We start from the raw sequence: 16111 nt of genomic DNA on the forward strand, positions 1-16111 counted from the left end.
TTTGGTTTTGGTCAAAATCTCTCAGAACCTCTGGCAAGGTGATCAAATAGGACTTGAGAACACTGAAGTGGGATGCTGAGGTTAGAAACTAGTCATGATGGCTATTTATAAGACATGGTGACAAGTAAGCCTGCGTGTTTGAATCATGTTACTGTTGCTAAAAAGATGAATTTATATAAAAATAAAAATATTCAATTTTGTGAAAAACATCATTAACATTTGTTTTGCCAATTTCAGGTTTATCTGCTAGTTAAGCAACTGCAAACATCAGCTTAAGTTACCATGTGCACATGCGTACACTGTCCTGATTTGCCCACTGAGTTCTTTGGAAGGGAACTTTTAAGTCTAAAATGTTGTTTGCATTATTGTTTCCATTTTAATAAGGATCTTTTTCTCATTTCTATAAACATCTAGGCCATCATCAAGATACTTGCGATCTGTTTAAATTCACAATTCATATTTAAGTCTGGAATTTTTAATTCAGCAGTGACTGCAGAATTTTTGTAATATTCTTCAAAACTGTTATGGAAGAATTAGCATTAAATTTACATGCTAGCTAACATAAAAATATTATGTTATAAATACATCTGAAGAATGCTAGATTTATATACCAAATCAGCTTCTCATTCTGATTGTGCCCAACATTTTAAAATATTCTTTAAACTTCAAAAATGAAACCCACATGGTTGACAAATACTGAGTCCTGTTGTCTAGCGTGCATTTGTTGAAATTGTGGTGGGGACTAAACTCTTTGTTTCCTTAAGTCAAGTAGAAGGTGCTTGGTACAGTTCTTCACATGTTAGGTATTCTTCTTGGCTGCGTTCATTCTGTATTCTTGCATTCTTCCATTTCATTTTTATTTACGTCTTTTTATGTAGAAACTGCTGCTCGGTACCGGTACTGAAGCTCATCTAGAGTCCTACATATTTCCTGGACTTGAGTATTGTTCTTCTGCTTGTCCTTGGTGGCTTGCACTGGATAAAATTCCCCAACATCTGGAACTGTGGCCCAAAATCAGATTGAAGCTTTTCTTACAAATGTCTGTACCTGTCCTGACTCTTTTCCTCCTAACCTAAAAGTTGTTGGAAAGAGGAGTTTCCTCGTGGTGCAGTGAGTTAAGGATCCGGCTGCCAATCTGGTTGAGGCTGTGATGCAAGTCTGATTCCTATCTGGGAACTTCCACATACCATAGGCATGGCCAAAAAAAAAACAAAAAACAAAAAAACAAAAAACAAAAAAGGACAAAAAGGAAAATCCCAATAAAAACTGTTGGGAAAAACAACTCTTAAAGAAATTCTATCCTTTCTCAGCTTTCCCCTTGCCTGGTAATCAAGTATTTTAGGGATGTGGAATCTCAGATAACTGCCTCTTATTCTTTTCACATCAGATCTTTTGTTGAACTTGAAACACTGGATTTTACAGAAGAGTGATACATAGATTAGAGCAAGTGAATGGTTAGTAGCATTATTACTCACTTCTGTCATTCACTGATCACATGAGTTGATATATGATCTGAGTGACCAGGCAAGTGTCTTCTTTCTCCTCATTCTTGTGTAAATGTATAGCTCTCCCAGTACTTTGTATTTATAGAAGATTTCTTTTCAGATGAAGCTGGGCATTCTTTGGCCAAAGGCTATATAGTATAATATAGTTAATTTCTCATTTCAAAGTTTGAGATGTTAATTAAGTTGTAGTTTTATATATATATATTTAACTAGGAAGGCATTTAAAAATTTTTATTGAAGTATAGTGGATTTAAAATGTTGTGGGGAGAGATTTTTTTTTTTAACTAAAGAAAAATAAAACTAGGAAAGGTGTTTGAAGAGAAGGCAAGAAAGAATGACCAAATTCAAGGAGTCACACAGTCTAAAATCTGGAAAGAACAGAAGATATCATGTATTCTAAACTCTCCCAACTTCCTCATTTTATAGATGAGAGGTGAAGATAAGGGACACTCCCAAGATTAAAATGACAGTATCAAAATATGGCTATACATCAAATCTCTCAGCTTCTAATACACACAACTAGTATGTAACAGAGGCTTTATTATTTTGTGTGGAATGAATTGTACCACGTTACCACCATAGCTGAAGTTTCCTGTGAGTACAAATCAAAATATATCAAGATCTTGAATGCAGAAAGATACAGATTTGTAAATAGAGCAAAAAATCATTCTACGTGTGCACAATTACCAAGTTAATTACAATTTCCTACATACTTTGTAAAGCAAATACAAGGAAGAGATCTTTCAGGTAACATTTTATTACCCTAGTTTTAGGTATTCAATGAGTTAGAGAGCATTATAACTGAAATTCTTTAAAACTACTTTACAACACAGAAGTTTCTTATAGATCAGGTTCCCTTAATAAATGAGCAGTGCACGCTGTCATTTTGTAAATGAAAGGGAAACCAGATATGAGGCTGAAATTTAAATCTGTGTACTATCAATTATGAAATTATACCTTGGCATAGTGCCACTACTTGTAATGGCAAATAGTTCTTATTGTGTTAACTAGCTTATAGATAAAAAGTATCAACTTTGGACAAATTATAACTAAACAAGTATCTAAACACAACAGAGACTGTTCTAAATCAGGTGGAATCTGAAAGGGGAGTACCTACATTTAGGAGAAGGGAACAGCTGTGGGTTGAGTTTTTTATTTTTACTATTTTTAGCAGGCTCTAGTCAGTACAGAGGGCACACAACCTTAGAGGCATGAAGAACTAAAGGCCAGACTTCAGGGCAACTGCAGTGGGTGTAAAGTGAAAAAGAAAATCCTAAGAGGACAGAATTAAAGAAGGAAAGTCCCAAATTCAGTGTATAAACTTTACCCAAATCTCTTAACTAACTTCAAAACTATTCCTGTGCAATACCAAATCCAAGACACCCAGGGAAAGAAAGAGTCTAGTTATTGAAGAGGAATCTGAGTTTGGACTTTAGAATTCAGTCTAGAAAAGGAACCTGACTGCTTGCCACACATATACACACACCACTACTACCACCATTAACACCCTTCATAGGAATATAACAGAATCTGAATCTCTATAATGTATTACTCACAATGTCCAAATTACTAGACATGCAGCAACACCAGGAAAGTGTGACTTATACTCAGTGGAGACTAAAATGATCCAGATATTTAATTTATCACACAGGGATTTTAAAGCAGCTATTGTAAAATAAAATACGATGGTAATAAATAACAAATAACAGTAGATAAATTGAAACTACAAAAAGGAATCAAGGAGAAATTATAAAACTCTAAAATAAAACACCAGTATAAGACATTACTGGATAAGTGTTAAGATTGAAGCTGGCAGTAGATAATGTCTGGAACATAAAGAAAGAGCAATAGAAGTTATCTACCCTGAAAAAGAGAGAAAAGATTGAAAGAGAAATTAAACAGAATTTCAGGGACATGTGGAATGAATATCAAAGAAACAAACAAATATGTGCTTGGAGTCTCAGAAGGGGAGAAGTGGGAGCTCAAGGTAGACAAAATATCTTAAGAAATAATTGCTGAAAATTCTGCCCAATTTAAAAAAGTTCAGGAGGAGTTCCTGTCGTGGCTCAGGGGTTAATGAATCTGACTAGGAACCATGAGGTTGTGGGTTCGATCCCTGGCCTCGCTCAGTGGGTTAAGGATCCAGTGTTGCCATGAACTGTGGTGTAGGTCGAAGATGAAGCTCAGATCTGGCCATTGCTGTGGCTGTGGCTGGAGGCTACAGCTCCAATTAGACCCCTAGCCTGGGAACCTCCATATGCCATGGGAAGCAGCCCTAGAAAAGGCAAAAAAAAAAAAAAAAAAAAAAAAAAAAAAAAGACAAAAAAATAAAAAAGTTCAATACACAGGAAGATCAGTGAACCCTAAGCAGACTAAATATAAGAAAGCCATATCTATGGATAGCATGGTCAAACTGCTGAAAACCAAAAATAAAGACACAATTTTGAAAGCATTCAGAGAAAAATAACACATTACGTACACAGAAATAAAAACATGAAATTTACTGACATATGGTTAAAAAGAATGGATGGCAGAAAACAGTAGAATGATGTAATTAAAGCAATGAAAGTCAAACTGCCAATCCAGAATTCTACATCCAGTGAAAACATCTTCCAGGAATGAAAGAAAAGTAAAGACATTTTTAGAAAGAATTAAAATTAAGAGAAACCATTACCAGCCAACATGAACTATAGCAAATGGTAAATGAAATTTGGAAGAAAAAAAAAGGAAAATTATACCACAAGGAAAGTCTGATCATCAAAAAGAAATAGTGGATACTGCAGTGGTTCAGGTCACACTGTGGCATGGGTTTGATCCCTGGCCTGGGAACTTCTGTGTGCCATGAGTGTGGCAAACAAACAAACAAACAAACAAACAAACAAAACAGAAAGAAAGAGAAATAGTGGGCTTTAAACATTAAAGTCATTTGATTATTTAAGGCAAAAATCATATTTTGGTTTATAACATATGTTGATATAAGATGTATGACAATTATAGAATAAATAACTAAAGGAGATTTTATGTGAGTAAAATAGTACAATCTTACATTTCATGTGACTAAAACAGTAAAACCAATTCCAAGTACACTGAAAATTTAAGGGTCTATGAAATAGTCCTTAGCATAACTACTGAAAAAATGATGCAAAGAGATACCATTAAGAAATCAGTAGATACATTAAAAAGCATTTCTAAAGGAATATATAAATAACCAAAAAGAAGATAGGAAAGAAAAACAAGAAAAAAATAGAGAAAACAAGTAAAGAAAACAAATAGCACAATCATTGACCTATATACAAACCACGTCAATAAATGCATTAAATATCATAGAATTAAACAGTAAAATTAAAAGATAAAAAAGAAAAAAGAAGCAAGACCCAACAATTTTTTTGCTTGTAGGAGATGTACCATAAATATTAAAGATACACATATACTGAAAAGAAATGGACAGAAAAACATATATCATGTAAACAGCATAAGAAGACTGGAATAGCTATATTAATCAGATAAAATAGAGTTCAGGATAGATAGTATTGCCAGTGGTTTAAAAATGTTTCATAAAGACAAAAAAATAAAAAATAAAAAAATTCATAAAGAAAAGTGAAGAGATATACCATGTTCATGGATACTAAGACTTGATACTGTGAAGACAATTATGTCCTCGAATTGATGTTAAGTGTTCAATCCAACTCTTTCAAAAGCCCTTTTTCTTTTTCTCTATATCTTGCCCTCTTTCTTTTTTTTTTTTTCTTTTTTCTTTTTTTCTTTTGGATGGTAGAAACTAAATTCTAATTCTACAATTTACACAGAAATGCAAAGGCCACAACATAACCATATTAAGCCTGAAAAATAAAGTTTGAGGATTTACACTATGCAACTTTAAGTCCTACTATAAAGCCACAGTAATCAAGACAGATGACAATGACAAAAGAACTGATAAGTCAATAAAACAAAACTGAAATCTTCAGAATAAAGTGACATAGATATATGGTTATCTTATTTTCAACCAAGTCACCAAAGCAATCCAGCGGGAGAAAAGAGTCCTCAGCACATGTTTCTGTCATCACTAGACATCCACATGTAAAAGACTGAGCCTGGCCTCAACTCATACAATACACGAAAATTAATCTGGCTTGATTAATGGAACTTAACATAAAAACTAAAGCTAAAATGCTTCCGAAAGAAAACAAAGGAGAATATCATCATGACCTGGGAGTAGCCAAAGGTTTCTTGATGGAAGCCAATAAAACAAAGAAAAAAACTGGAAAAATTAGACTTCATTAGCTCAAAACTTCTGCTTATCAAACAATACACCATTAAGACAGTGAATAGGCTAACTACCAAGGGGAAATGTGTGAAAAACATATATTTTGACAAAGGATTCTTACAGGGGACGTATAAAGAACTCCTACAAACTGGTAGTAAAAGACAATCCTACCTCAAAAATACTGTGTAAAACATTTGCAGAGATTCCTCCCTGAGGAAGATCTATGAATGGCCAATCAGTACATGAAAAAATATTCAACATTACCAATTATCAGGGAAATATAAACTCAAACTACAGTGAATTATTATTAAATGGCCATTAGAAGGGTTAAAAGTAAAAACAATGGCAATGCAAATATGTGAAGCACCTGGAATTCTCATGTATTGCTGGTAGAAATATAAAATGATACAATCATTTGGGAAAAAATTCAGTTTCTTTCTAAATAATATAATAAAAGTAATTTATTTATTTTTTTGGCTGCACCCATGGTAAGTGAAAGTTCCTGGGGACAGGGATCGAACTCACTCCACGGCAGTGACCCAAGCCCCGGCAGTGACAATGCCAAATCCTTAACCCATGGAGCCACCAGGGAACTCCTCTTACAGTTTCTTTAAAAACTGAACACATAGTTACTCTATGACCCAGTAATTTCATTCCAAGCTATTTACCTAAAAGGAATGAAAGAATTTATCCATAGACTTGTACAATAATTCTCATAACAGGTTTATTCATAATACCTCAAAAGCTGGGTATAGGTATCCACCAATATGAGAATGAGTAAACTGATGTACTCATACAAGCAACCTACTCATCAATAAAGAAGAATAAACTACACTTACACTGAAAAACATAAACTTCAAAAATATACAGAGTGAAAGGAATTTCAGAGAAAAGAATTTACATACTATATTCTTTTTATATGAGGTCCTAAAACAGAAAAACTAATCTATGATGAAAAATCAGAATGGTGGTTGCTTTTCTGAGGGTGGTGGGGGGACTCACTGGAGGAGGCATGAAGGAACTTTCCAAACGGATGGTGAGGCTTTTTTTTTTTTTTTTTGGAGGTAATGTTTTTTTATCTTAAGAAGTGATTAGAAAACAACAGGCTCATTTATTTGTCAAAATTCATCAAATGGCATTCTTAAGAACTGAGTGGTACATGGTATATAAATTTTACCTTTTAAGAAAAAGAAACCATAAACAAATCATACATAATGAAATGTTTAGACATGAAGTGTACTGATGTCTGCAGCTTACTTTGCAATGTCATTAAAAAAAAAAGATGAACTAATGTGTAGATAAAAGAACAATAAGGTGCATATATATAGTATGTAGATACAGTAAATATATAGTTAATATATAAATACAGTAAAATGTTAATTGTAAAATCTAGGTGGCAGATATATGGTATTCATTCTAAAATTCTCTTTCAACTTTTTCGTATGTTTAAAAGTTTTACAATAAAATGTTAGGGAAAAAATCAGTATCTTGCTGTAATTTGGCTGCTTCTAAAAAATCGGAATTATGAGGGAAAAAAGGTACATTTTCCATTACCTTTAAAAAAACAAGTCAACAAGATCTCTCCTTAGGAAGGGAGGAAGGGAGGGAGAAAAAAGAAGAAAAATACACTGACCTTCTTTCTTTTCCTTTGTTTGGTTTTAGCTGAGTCTTGTCCAGCACTCCCATTCCCTAAGGGTCCTGATGTGGTTTTCCCTGAGTGCTGTGATCCAGATGATGGAGCTGTTGGTGTAGGGGGAGGTGTGTTCTCAGGAGAGTCTGGGTAGGACTTCATGCAAGACCCCTGTCCAAAGAGACGCAACTTTGAAATCAAGTGACCAGAACTACTAACAATTGGTTTTGTTTACTATCTCACAAATTCAATAACATTCGAAGGTTACAAATATACAAGCACAGTTTATTGTGAAGGCAGGCCACAGAAGTGATGCCACCATCTTATCACCTAAGGGTCTAAATATACTAATTATAATCTGCATGAGCCTTTAGATAAAATCAGAATTCCCCAGATACAGCTTCCAAAGTTTCTGATTTTGTCAGACAGAGATATTTTTACTGAGAAGTTTTGAATGTTTCAAACTTATTCAACAGGAAGCTCTAAACTTTTCCCCCAAACAGGATGCCTTCCAGAAGCTGTATCAGTGGTGGCCAGTCTTCTCCTAGTAACTCTAACTCAGTACTTTGGGGTCACGGCAGCTATATCTCTAGCCCCTACAACACCTGGCTGCTTCCTTCCTTCCAAATATCCATCTTATCTATCTGCTTTCTTTGGTTATGACGGCAAGTCTCTTCTCTCTTCCATGTGGAAACATTTCAAACACTTTAAGGCTATTACATTTCACAGCCTCTTCTCTTCTCTAAGTGAAACACCTCGAGTTCCTTCCACCACTTACTATGAGACATGCTTTCAGGTTCCTTCACCAGCCCTCGATTACTCTCCCTTAGAAAACATCCTTTACTGTGTCATCGTCCATCCTACGGGATGGTGCCTAAAAACAAGTTTCCTTTTCAGTAATATCACTGTTTTGGCTCCTAAGAAACTCATAGGCAAATCTTTAAGTCTTTTTCACATATGATATTGTTAATTTACATTTTTCTCACCTATCAACTGTACTAACCACACCATCCACTGGCCCACAAGTCTCTGTATTTTAGAAATTATGCTAAATCTTGTAAAATGTTTTGCTGAAATTTAGATATGGGTTTTAACAGGTTTTCTTTGATTGGCTTGTCTAGAAATATCAACCAAGAAGGAATGAAGCTAATGTGGAGCGGTTGTTCTTAGAAAAGACGATGATCTCCTAGATGGCTGCCTCCAGTGCATAAGTTATGTTAGAAAAAAAAGAAAATCTAGAAAAGTAGCTTGAATGAAGATTAACCTTGCTAATCTGAAAAGCTCAAGCTAACTAGCTCAGTTCCCTATGTGGTGAGTGTTCAAGAACAATAGCTACTAAAATAGAATGCACCGTGTATTAACTCCACCCCTTGAGAGTGTAACTCCCATCTACCACACACATGCAGACCAACACACACACACCTTCGCACAGACAGTACCTCATCTGGATCTTCTTAAAACACCCATTTGAACTCATCGCTCTTTAGCCAAGAAACTTTCAACTCTTCCTTAATAACTTAACGTTAAGCAGCTAAGGCCTTTATTTTCTAACCTAACCTCCTACTACCCCTTCTCAGTGAATCCTTAGCTAGAATATTTCAATCAGAGTTTACAATTACACCTGTGCTGTCTCTGGGGCCCGATGTATTCCCCACCTTGACCACTTCAACAAAGTCCTGTCTTCCCTTTAACACCCGCTTCCTTTCTGAAGTCTTCTTTCTTGGTAATCAGGGAGTTGCTTTTATCTCTGAACTTTCTGTCTGTGCCCTCACTTGGAAATTAGCATATGCAATATTGAATTGTTCGTTTGTCAGCTTGTTCATGTGCTTCCTTGTTTGTTTTACAGAATGTTCTATCTCCCTGAAGACAGATCATTTCAGTCTCCAGAGCCCTCCTTTGTACCTCATTTGGTGAAGTCCTTAAAGTAGGCCCTTGATATTGGTTGCTGATTTGTAATGTTGGTGAGTGAGACTCCGACTCTAGAGTGGCCATTCTTCCTGTGTTGTGTCAGGTAACACAGGGCAGGAAGACTTCCCATCCCTCCAGATGTTCACTCTGACCATCAGTCACACCGGAGGAGTGGTGTCTGGTAGGCCAGGGAAAAGTTTGAGGCTTGCACTGACCTATTCAGCCAGGATGCTTTCTGACACTTGTGCTCCCACCTCCGAGCAAGCCCAGGAAATTCGGCACACATAGGCCATTTTCGTCACCACTGGGTAGCAGGGAACAGTAGCTTGTGGTTGTTGAACAGTTGCCCAGGGTAGCTTGGCTACCCTAGAGAACCAAGCAAGTGTGGGGGAACAAAGAGTTTTCCTAGCCGTGCAAGCAATCCCTTGAATGTTAAGGGAAAACTAGGCTTGTCATTTTCCTTATAAATGTCTTCAATTAGAAACGTTACAGCAAAATTGTCTGATGAAAAGCATACTTATACACATAAAGTGAACATGTACCAAAGGCAGCTTAAAGGGTGTTCTTTGACATCATAATTTGGCTTTGTAACATAAAGAAAACAAATAGTGTTTAATCAACTGGGTAGGCTTTAGGGACTTTTAAAGTATGTTCGTTGATAATGATGTATGACCTTTATCAAGAAAAATGGATTTTTAATGGGCATAAAAAAAATAAAAAAATAAAAATTTTAATTCTTACTTTAATTTTAAGCCAATCTGGCTCTATAGGGGGCACAGAAAGATGTCAAACTTTTGGCTTGTAATAAGATATAGGCATATATTTTTATGTACTTTCTAAGTAACCTACAGCAGAGATACTTAAATTTGGGGTTCACAGATCCCATACATCCACAGAATGGTTTCGGAGGGTCTCTGAATACCCTGAAATTGCATACAAGATTTGCTGATGTATTTACAGAGACAGCGTTTACAGTTTTCATCAGATGCTCAAAGGGGCGTAGTCATTTTCAGGTTCTACGTTTTACCCAACTTGATCCCAAGCTCACTTCACAACTATACTTGTGGATGTTAACCTAATCTTCTTGCTGCCTTTCCTATGGTTATTAGATTGAATTGTATGAAACTAACGTTTATGTCAGTAAAAAAAAAAAAAAAAAAAAAAAAAAAAACCCAAAAAAGTCAAACACTGGCAAATTCATTCAATACATGCTATTCCATTTCTGGGTTTTAGGCAAATGCTCCTTACAGAGAATATTTATATACCCAAAACGGTACACAGTTATTACACAAAGCCTTAGGTTAAGGTTGGCCAGAAAACTTTGCAGTCCCTATAGGTGGGGATTCCAGCAACATAAACTGAATGAGAAAAGCTGTGATTTTCATTTAATACCGGTGGATAAATGGAGCCTCCATGCTCCTCTAAACCATGCTTAGAGATGGATCAACAGCTGGAAGGTAAAATTATCAAATAAATACCAGGAATTGTAATATATATTATTCAGTTCCCTAAACCAGGTGCTCATTTCCCATGGAAATGAGAGGCACTCTTTCACTGAAGGGCTAGGAAAGCTGAATAAGGCAAGGAGAAGGTGAAACAAAATCATCGTATTAAGTGGCTTGTTAGGGCCTTGTACATAGCAGGTGTTTGCTTAAATGTTGACTGTATTAAGATTCTTTGACTGAAGGCTCTACATAATCTTTTTTCTTAGAACTACTAAGGCAAATACCGGACATGAGGAAAAAAAACCTACAGAGGTGCCAAAGACAGATTTTTAAACACTTACCTCAGCAGAGCTGTGATACTGAATAAAGGTTGCAGAAATGGCATGGCTGAAGGGGTCCCCCGCCTTGGTTACCATGTCCTGCCTCACAAGAAGAGCCAGATCCACCAGCTAGAAGATCAGGGCAATGAAAATAAAGTCACATAGCTGGAAATAACCATCAATGTCACTGAAATGGCAAAACTAAAAGCAGTACATCCCAAAAGTCACCAATGACATTCTCTGCCTAAAAATCTGTATTGTGGACATGAGCATGTGCTTTCGTGGGCTGCTAAACAGACCCACCCAGGAACATACCCAGGAATATAGTGATATATTGTGACCTTTCTAGAGGAATGGTTCTCAAAGTTTATCATCCCTAGGGAAGCATTTTAAAATATAGATTTCTGGGTTCCAAGCTCCAAGATTCTGATTGGGTAGGTCTGCTCTGGGGGGTATCCTGGAACTGGACATTTTAAACAAGAACCAAGGAGATGCTTGTAGTCTAAGAACCGTGCTTTGAGAAATTATTAGAGGGCAGTGATTCCAGACTCAGATAGTAGTAAGCACTCCATAGATTGTATATTTCTAGAAAGGTATTTTTCAAGGCTCAAAAATAATCTCTAAACAAGAGAGATGAGTATTTAGGATTCAATGTGGGGAAAAGCAGGCCAGGATTCCATTTCCGGTTTGGCTAAAGGTGCAAGAAACAGTCACTTTTACCCTAACACTCACCAGAGCTGACAATGCAAAGAAACATAATTGAATTAAATTTCAGAAAACGATGAGATGGCTGTTCTCCTTCCTGGTAAAGCAGCATGTGGAAGAACTGATCATGGACAGCGATAAGGAGAAAGTAGCTAGAGATGGCCTGACACGACAGGTTAGAATTCTTACCTGTGCCACAGTTTCATATGCCAAATATGCTAAAATTTCCATGGTGACAACATTGGGTTTTATCTCCATACTGCTGCAGTCCAACCAGTCTCGAAATTTAGAGGCTTTTTTGGCTGGCCATTAAAAAAAATAATAAAAATTCAGTTTTTGAAGTATTCTAATACTGCATATTAGCATCACAAAATGAAAAATGCATCTATTGACAACTGCATATGAAAAACAATGCATATAATACAGCATTATTAGTGTCTAGATATTCTAGTCCCAAGAAACCCCTTCTATATCTGCGTCTTTTATCTAGTATCTATGCTACATAACACAGTAGCCTAAACCACGTCTTACAATGTGTCAGAATAACTTATCATTGGCCAGAGTTTACATTATAACAATAATCAGAGGAATTACTTGCATGATGTAACTTTAATTCATTCTTGTGGAAAGAAAGTTCTGTAAGAAAGAATCCCCAATGAAAAAAGGAACATACAGAAGCTGTTTTTTTAATACCTTTTAAAATGTGTCTATAACTGAAAAAAAAAAAAGGTTGTGCAAGTATCATTAAATAGAATAAACTGATACCTGGCCTGATCAGAGTCTGTAGTTACATTTTGATGATTTGAGGATGTTCAAATTCTTAAGCCTGAGTCTCAAAACCATCCAGACTGATTCCAATCTACCGTCATATCACTCCCTATTAAAACATCATCTGGGTCGAGTATAACCTTCTGTGTGTTCACCCCTGCTTCCTCCCCTCCATGGGGTATTCAGCTACACTCTTTTTCATTCATTATCAATCCTGCCCAAACAAGCCAAAGGCATACTTCTCCACTCTGGTCATTTACTGAACACTTGTATCATTAGAGATCCTTTCACGTCTGCTTAAAGTTTCTCAAGGCATATATATATATATATATTTTTTTTTTTTTTGTCTTTTTTTGCTATTTCTTGGGCCGCTCTTGTGGCATATGGAAGTTCCCAGGCTAGGGGTCTAATCGGAGCCGTAGCCACCAGCCTACGCCAGAGCCACAGCAACGCGGGATCTGAGCCACGTCTGCAACCTACACCACAGCTCACGGCAACGCCAGATCGTTAACCCACTGAGCAAGGGCAGGGACCGAACCTGCAACCTCAAGGTTCCTAGTCAGATTCGTTAACCACTGCGCCACGACGGGAACTCCTCAAGGCATATTATAAATTTTTTATGGGCCGACAGCATGCATCATGTCTCTCTGTACACCTGACAGTACTAATGGAACCTTCCATTAAAGATCTCTAAACCAGTGCTAAGAGGAGTCTAACTCAACACAGGGCCTTCATTAGGTATTACTAATTTAACTAGTAACCCAGAAGGAAAAGATTGATAGTGAAGATTTTTTTTTTTCGTATCTATAACATAATAATCTTGAAAAATCCACTGATTCTTCTTTTGATTAATCTGGTCCCACAGGTCTATAAAGCACTTAACAGTAACTCAAAGCATGATGTTTTGATCCTTATAGATACAGTCTTCATGGATTCCACATACAGAAGAGTTTCTGTGAAATAAATCACAGAAGACATTAAGTCCTGCTAGCGAAGCGCATATCCAAAGCTGTCAACCGAGGCAGAATTATGATAATCCCCCTTAAAGCTACCTCCCTAAAGTAACCGATCTTCCAAATGCTCTCTGACATGCAACATTCCATCTACCTAGCAAGCTGCACTAGCTCACAAACACTTGTTTAACATCTGTGGAATACTTCTGAAGTTCAAGCTAACAGGCAGCAATTTGGCGAGATCAATAAAATGTACCTTATTCACGTCTTCCTTTGACAGTTAACACGGAAACAGATATTTTGTGACCATGTTCTAAAAAACTTTATTTCAAAAGTGAGGGGGAGGAAAGTTGTCAGTGTTCTGTCAGGATCTGTCCACCTAAGCAACAGAACTGGCAGCCTCCTAACTAGATGTCAGGCACTGTGAGGGCAGAGGCAGGACTGAGTGCCTCTGGGGTCTTCTAGCACCTAGCACAGCACCTGGCATTGGCACACTCAATAGAGATTTCTAGAAGAAATGAATGAGTGAATGAATGAACAAACGAATGAAAGATATTTCTTTAATAAAAGGGTAGGGTCCAAACTTGTCTAGCCATCACAAAAGATGCAGAGAGGGAGGCCCCTCAAAAGCACTTGGGTTACTGCTATTCTGGCAACAGGTGAGGATTCTTTGAGCTCGTTCCCTCCCTATCACCTGGAGAAGGGCTGCTTCAGAGATGGATCTCTGTAGGGTATTGCTGCTTCCAACAAAAGATGCACAGATACCCCTAATCATTTTAGTTTGTTTTCATCCAGAGGTGAGGGGGCATGAGGCTGAATGAGTTCCTTGGCCTTCACCGCTCTTCTCAGTTTATCCGGAGAAAGGGTAATCCCAGAAATTGAGCGACAATTTAAAGAGAACCTTCCCAAGGTCAAAAGTTCCTAGGATTATCCTCTTTCTGACACTACCTGGGATTTCAGCCTGTTCTGGAAAGAAAACAACTTTATGTAATCATTTCATATGGAAATTTAAGGTTAGTTAATTCTCAAACACTTGATCTTCCCCATCAGTGATCAGGAGATGAGATTCAAGGTTCTCTCACTATTCCATTTTCTCATCCCTGTACACTGTTTCGTAATTTCTACCTTCTCACTGGCCCTTCCATTCCTGATCCTTCCCTCGGGGCCCTCTGTCAAGATCACTCCACTCTGAAGAAAGTCTTCTGTGACTCCAGTCTCTTCAAAATCACCGTTCTTTGGGTTAATTGAAAATAGCCTTCCTCAGAGGGCATGGTTTTCCCTGGCAACTTTTATAGAAGTTCCTTCTTTCTTTCCTTTTCTGCATATTTATTTATCAGCTACCAACTGCCAGCCTGTTCACTTCCCCATATAACTGAGGCCCTGGAGGCAAGAGCTTCATTCTCTTCCTTTCTCCCACAGGGGAAACACAAAACAAGCAGATTTCTAACCAACAACAGAGGCTAAAAGACAATGGAATCATGTTTTAACTAATAACTATTAGCCTACAATTTCCTACTTAACTAAACTATCATTAAAGTGTGAGGGCAAAATAAAGCCATTTTTAAGACGAAAATGAGTGCTTTAAACACTTACAGAGCCTTGGGGAAAACAAAATTAGGTCGAGAAGGAAAGTTTAGATACAGGCATGCCTCGGAGATATTGTGGGTTTGGTTCCAGACCACTGCAATAAATCAAATATTGCAATAAAGCGAGTCACAAATTTTTTGGTTTCCCGGTGCATATAAAAGTCATGTTTACACTACAGTGCAGTCTATTAAGTGTGCAATAACATTATGAGTAAAAAAACAATGTACATAGATAGCTTAATTAAAAACTAATCCTGTTTGGAAAATTGCACCAATAGACTTGCTTGATGTAAGGTTGCCACAAACCTCCAATTTGTAAAACACATAGTATTTGTGAAGCACAGTAAAGCAAAGTACAATAAAACGAGGTATGCCTGTACTTATCAACCTAAAAATTTTAAGTCAGGGATGTACTATACAAAGATTAAGGATAGCGACAGAAATAACAGCAATAGAAATACATAACATACAACTGATTGAGGAAAATGGACTGAAGACAACCCAATCAATCCAACAGAAAAAAGTAAAGGAGGAAACACAAATAAAAAAGGGCAGTAAATTTAAAACACAAAATAAGAGAGTGTATATAAACACAAATGTATTAAACTTATCAACAAAAATACAAAGAGACTCTCAGAGCAACTAAAAAGAAAATTGTTTACAAAGTCCAAAGAGAAAACAAAAGGTTGAAAGAAAAGTATTGAAAAAGATTTACCAAATTTTAACTAAATTAAAACTTTGTGAATTAATATCAGATTTTAAAAGACGTTAAGGGAGAGGACTATTGACTTATATAAACATAAAAACAAAACACTAGTGAATCTGATCAGTGTCCTGGTTGTATAACTTGCCCTCTGCCTATAAAATTATAGACTTGTTATTTTAAAATGCACCAGTAGTCTCAACTGATGAGTCTCAGCTATGATCAAATATTTAAGAAGACACATATGGCTGGATCACAATTCCAACATTCTGGTAATCTATCATGAAAGGAGTGAAGAGTCTAACCCTTAGACCAGCGTGGTTA

General features: G+C 36.6%; 1 protein-coding gene across 3 annotated transcripts in view; it reads right to left on the reverse strand.

The window, feature by feature from the left end:
* Positions 1–16111, reverse strand: part of SUPT3H (SPT3 homolog, SAGA and STAGA complex component) — a 397821-nt gene that overhangs the window by 73623 nt on the left and 308087 nt on the right. For all 3 annotated transcript variants that reach the window (XM_021099857.1, XM_021099856.1, XM_021099859.1), the window contains exons 8-10: positions 11967–12079; positions 11094–11201; positions 7403–7570 (exon numbers count right to left, since the gene is read on the reverse strand). In XM_021099857.1, coding sequence (XP_020955516.1) covers positions 7403–7570; positions 11094–11201; positions 11967–12079 — 389 coding nt within the window. The remainder of the gene's footprint in view (positions 1–7402; positions 7571–11093; positions 11202–11966; positions 12080–16111) is intronic.

Source organism: Sus scrofa, chromosome 7 (assembly GCF_000003025.6).
Source record: "Sus scrofa isolate TJ Tabasco breed Duroc chromosome 7, Sscrofa11.1, whole genome shotgun sequence".
NCBI lineage: Eukaryota > Metazoa > Chordata > Mammalia > Artiodactyla > Suidae > Sus > Sus scrofa.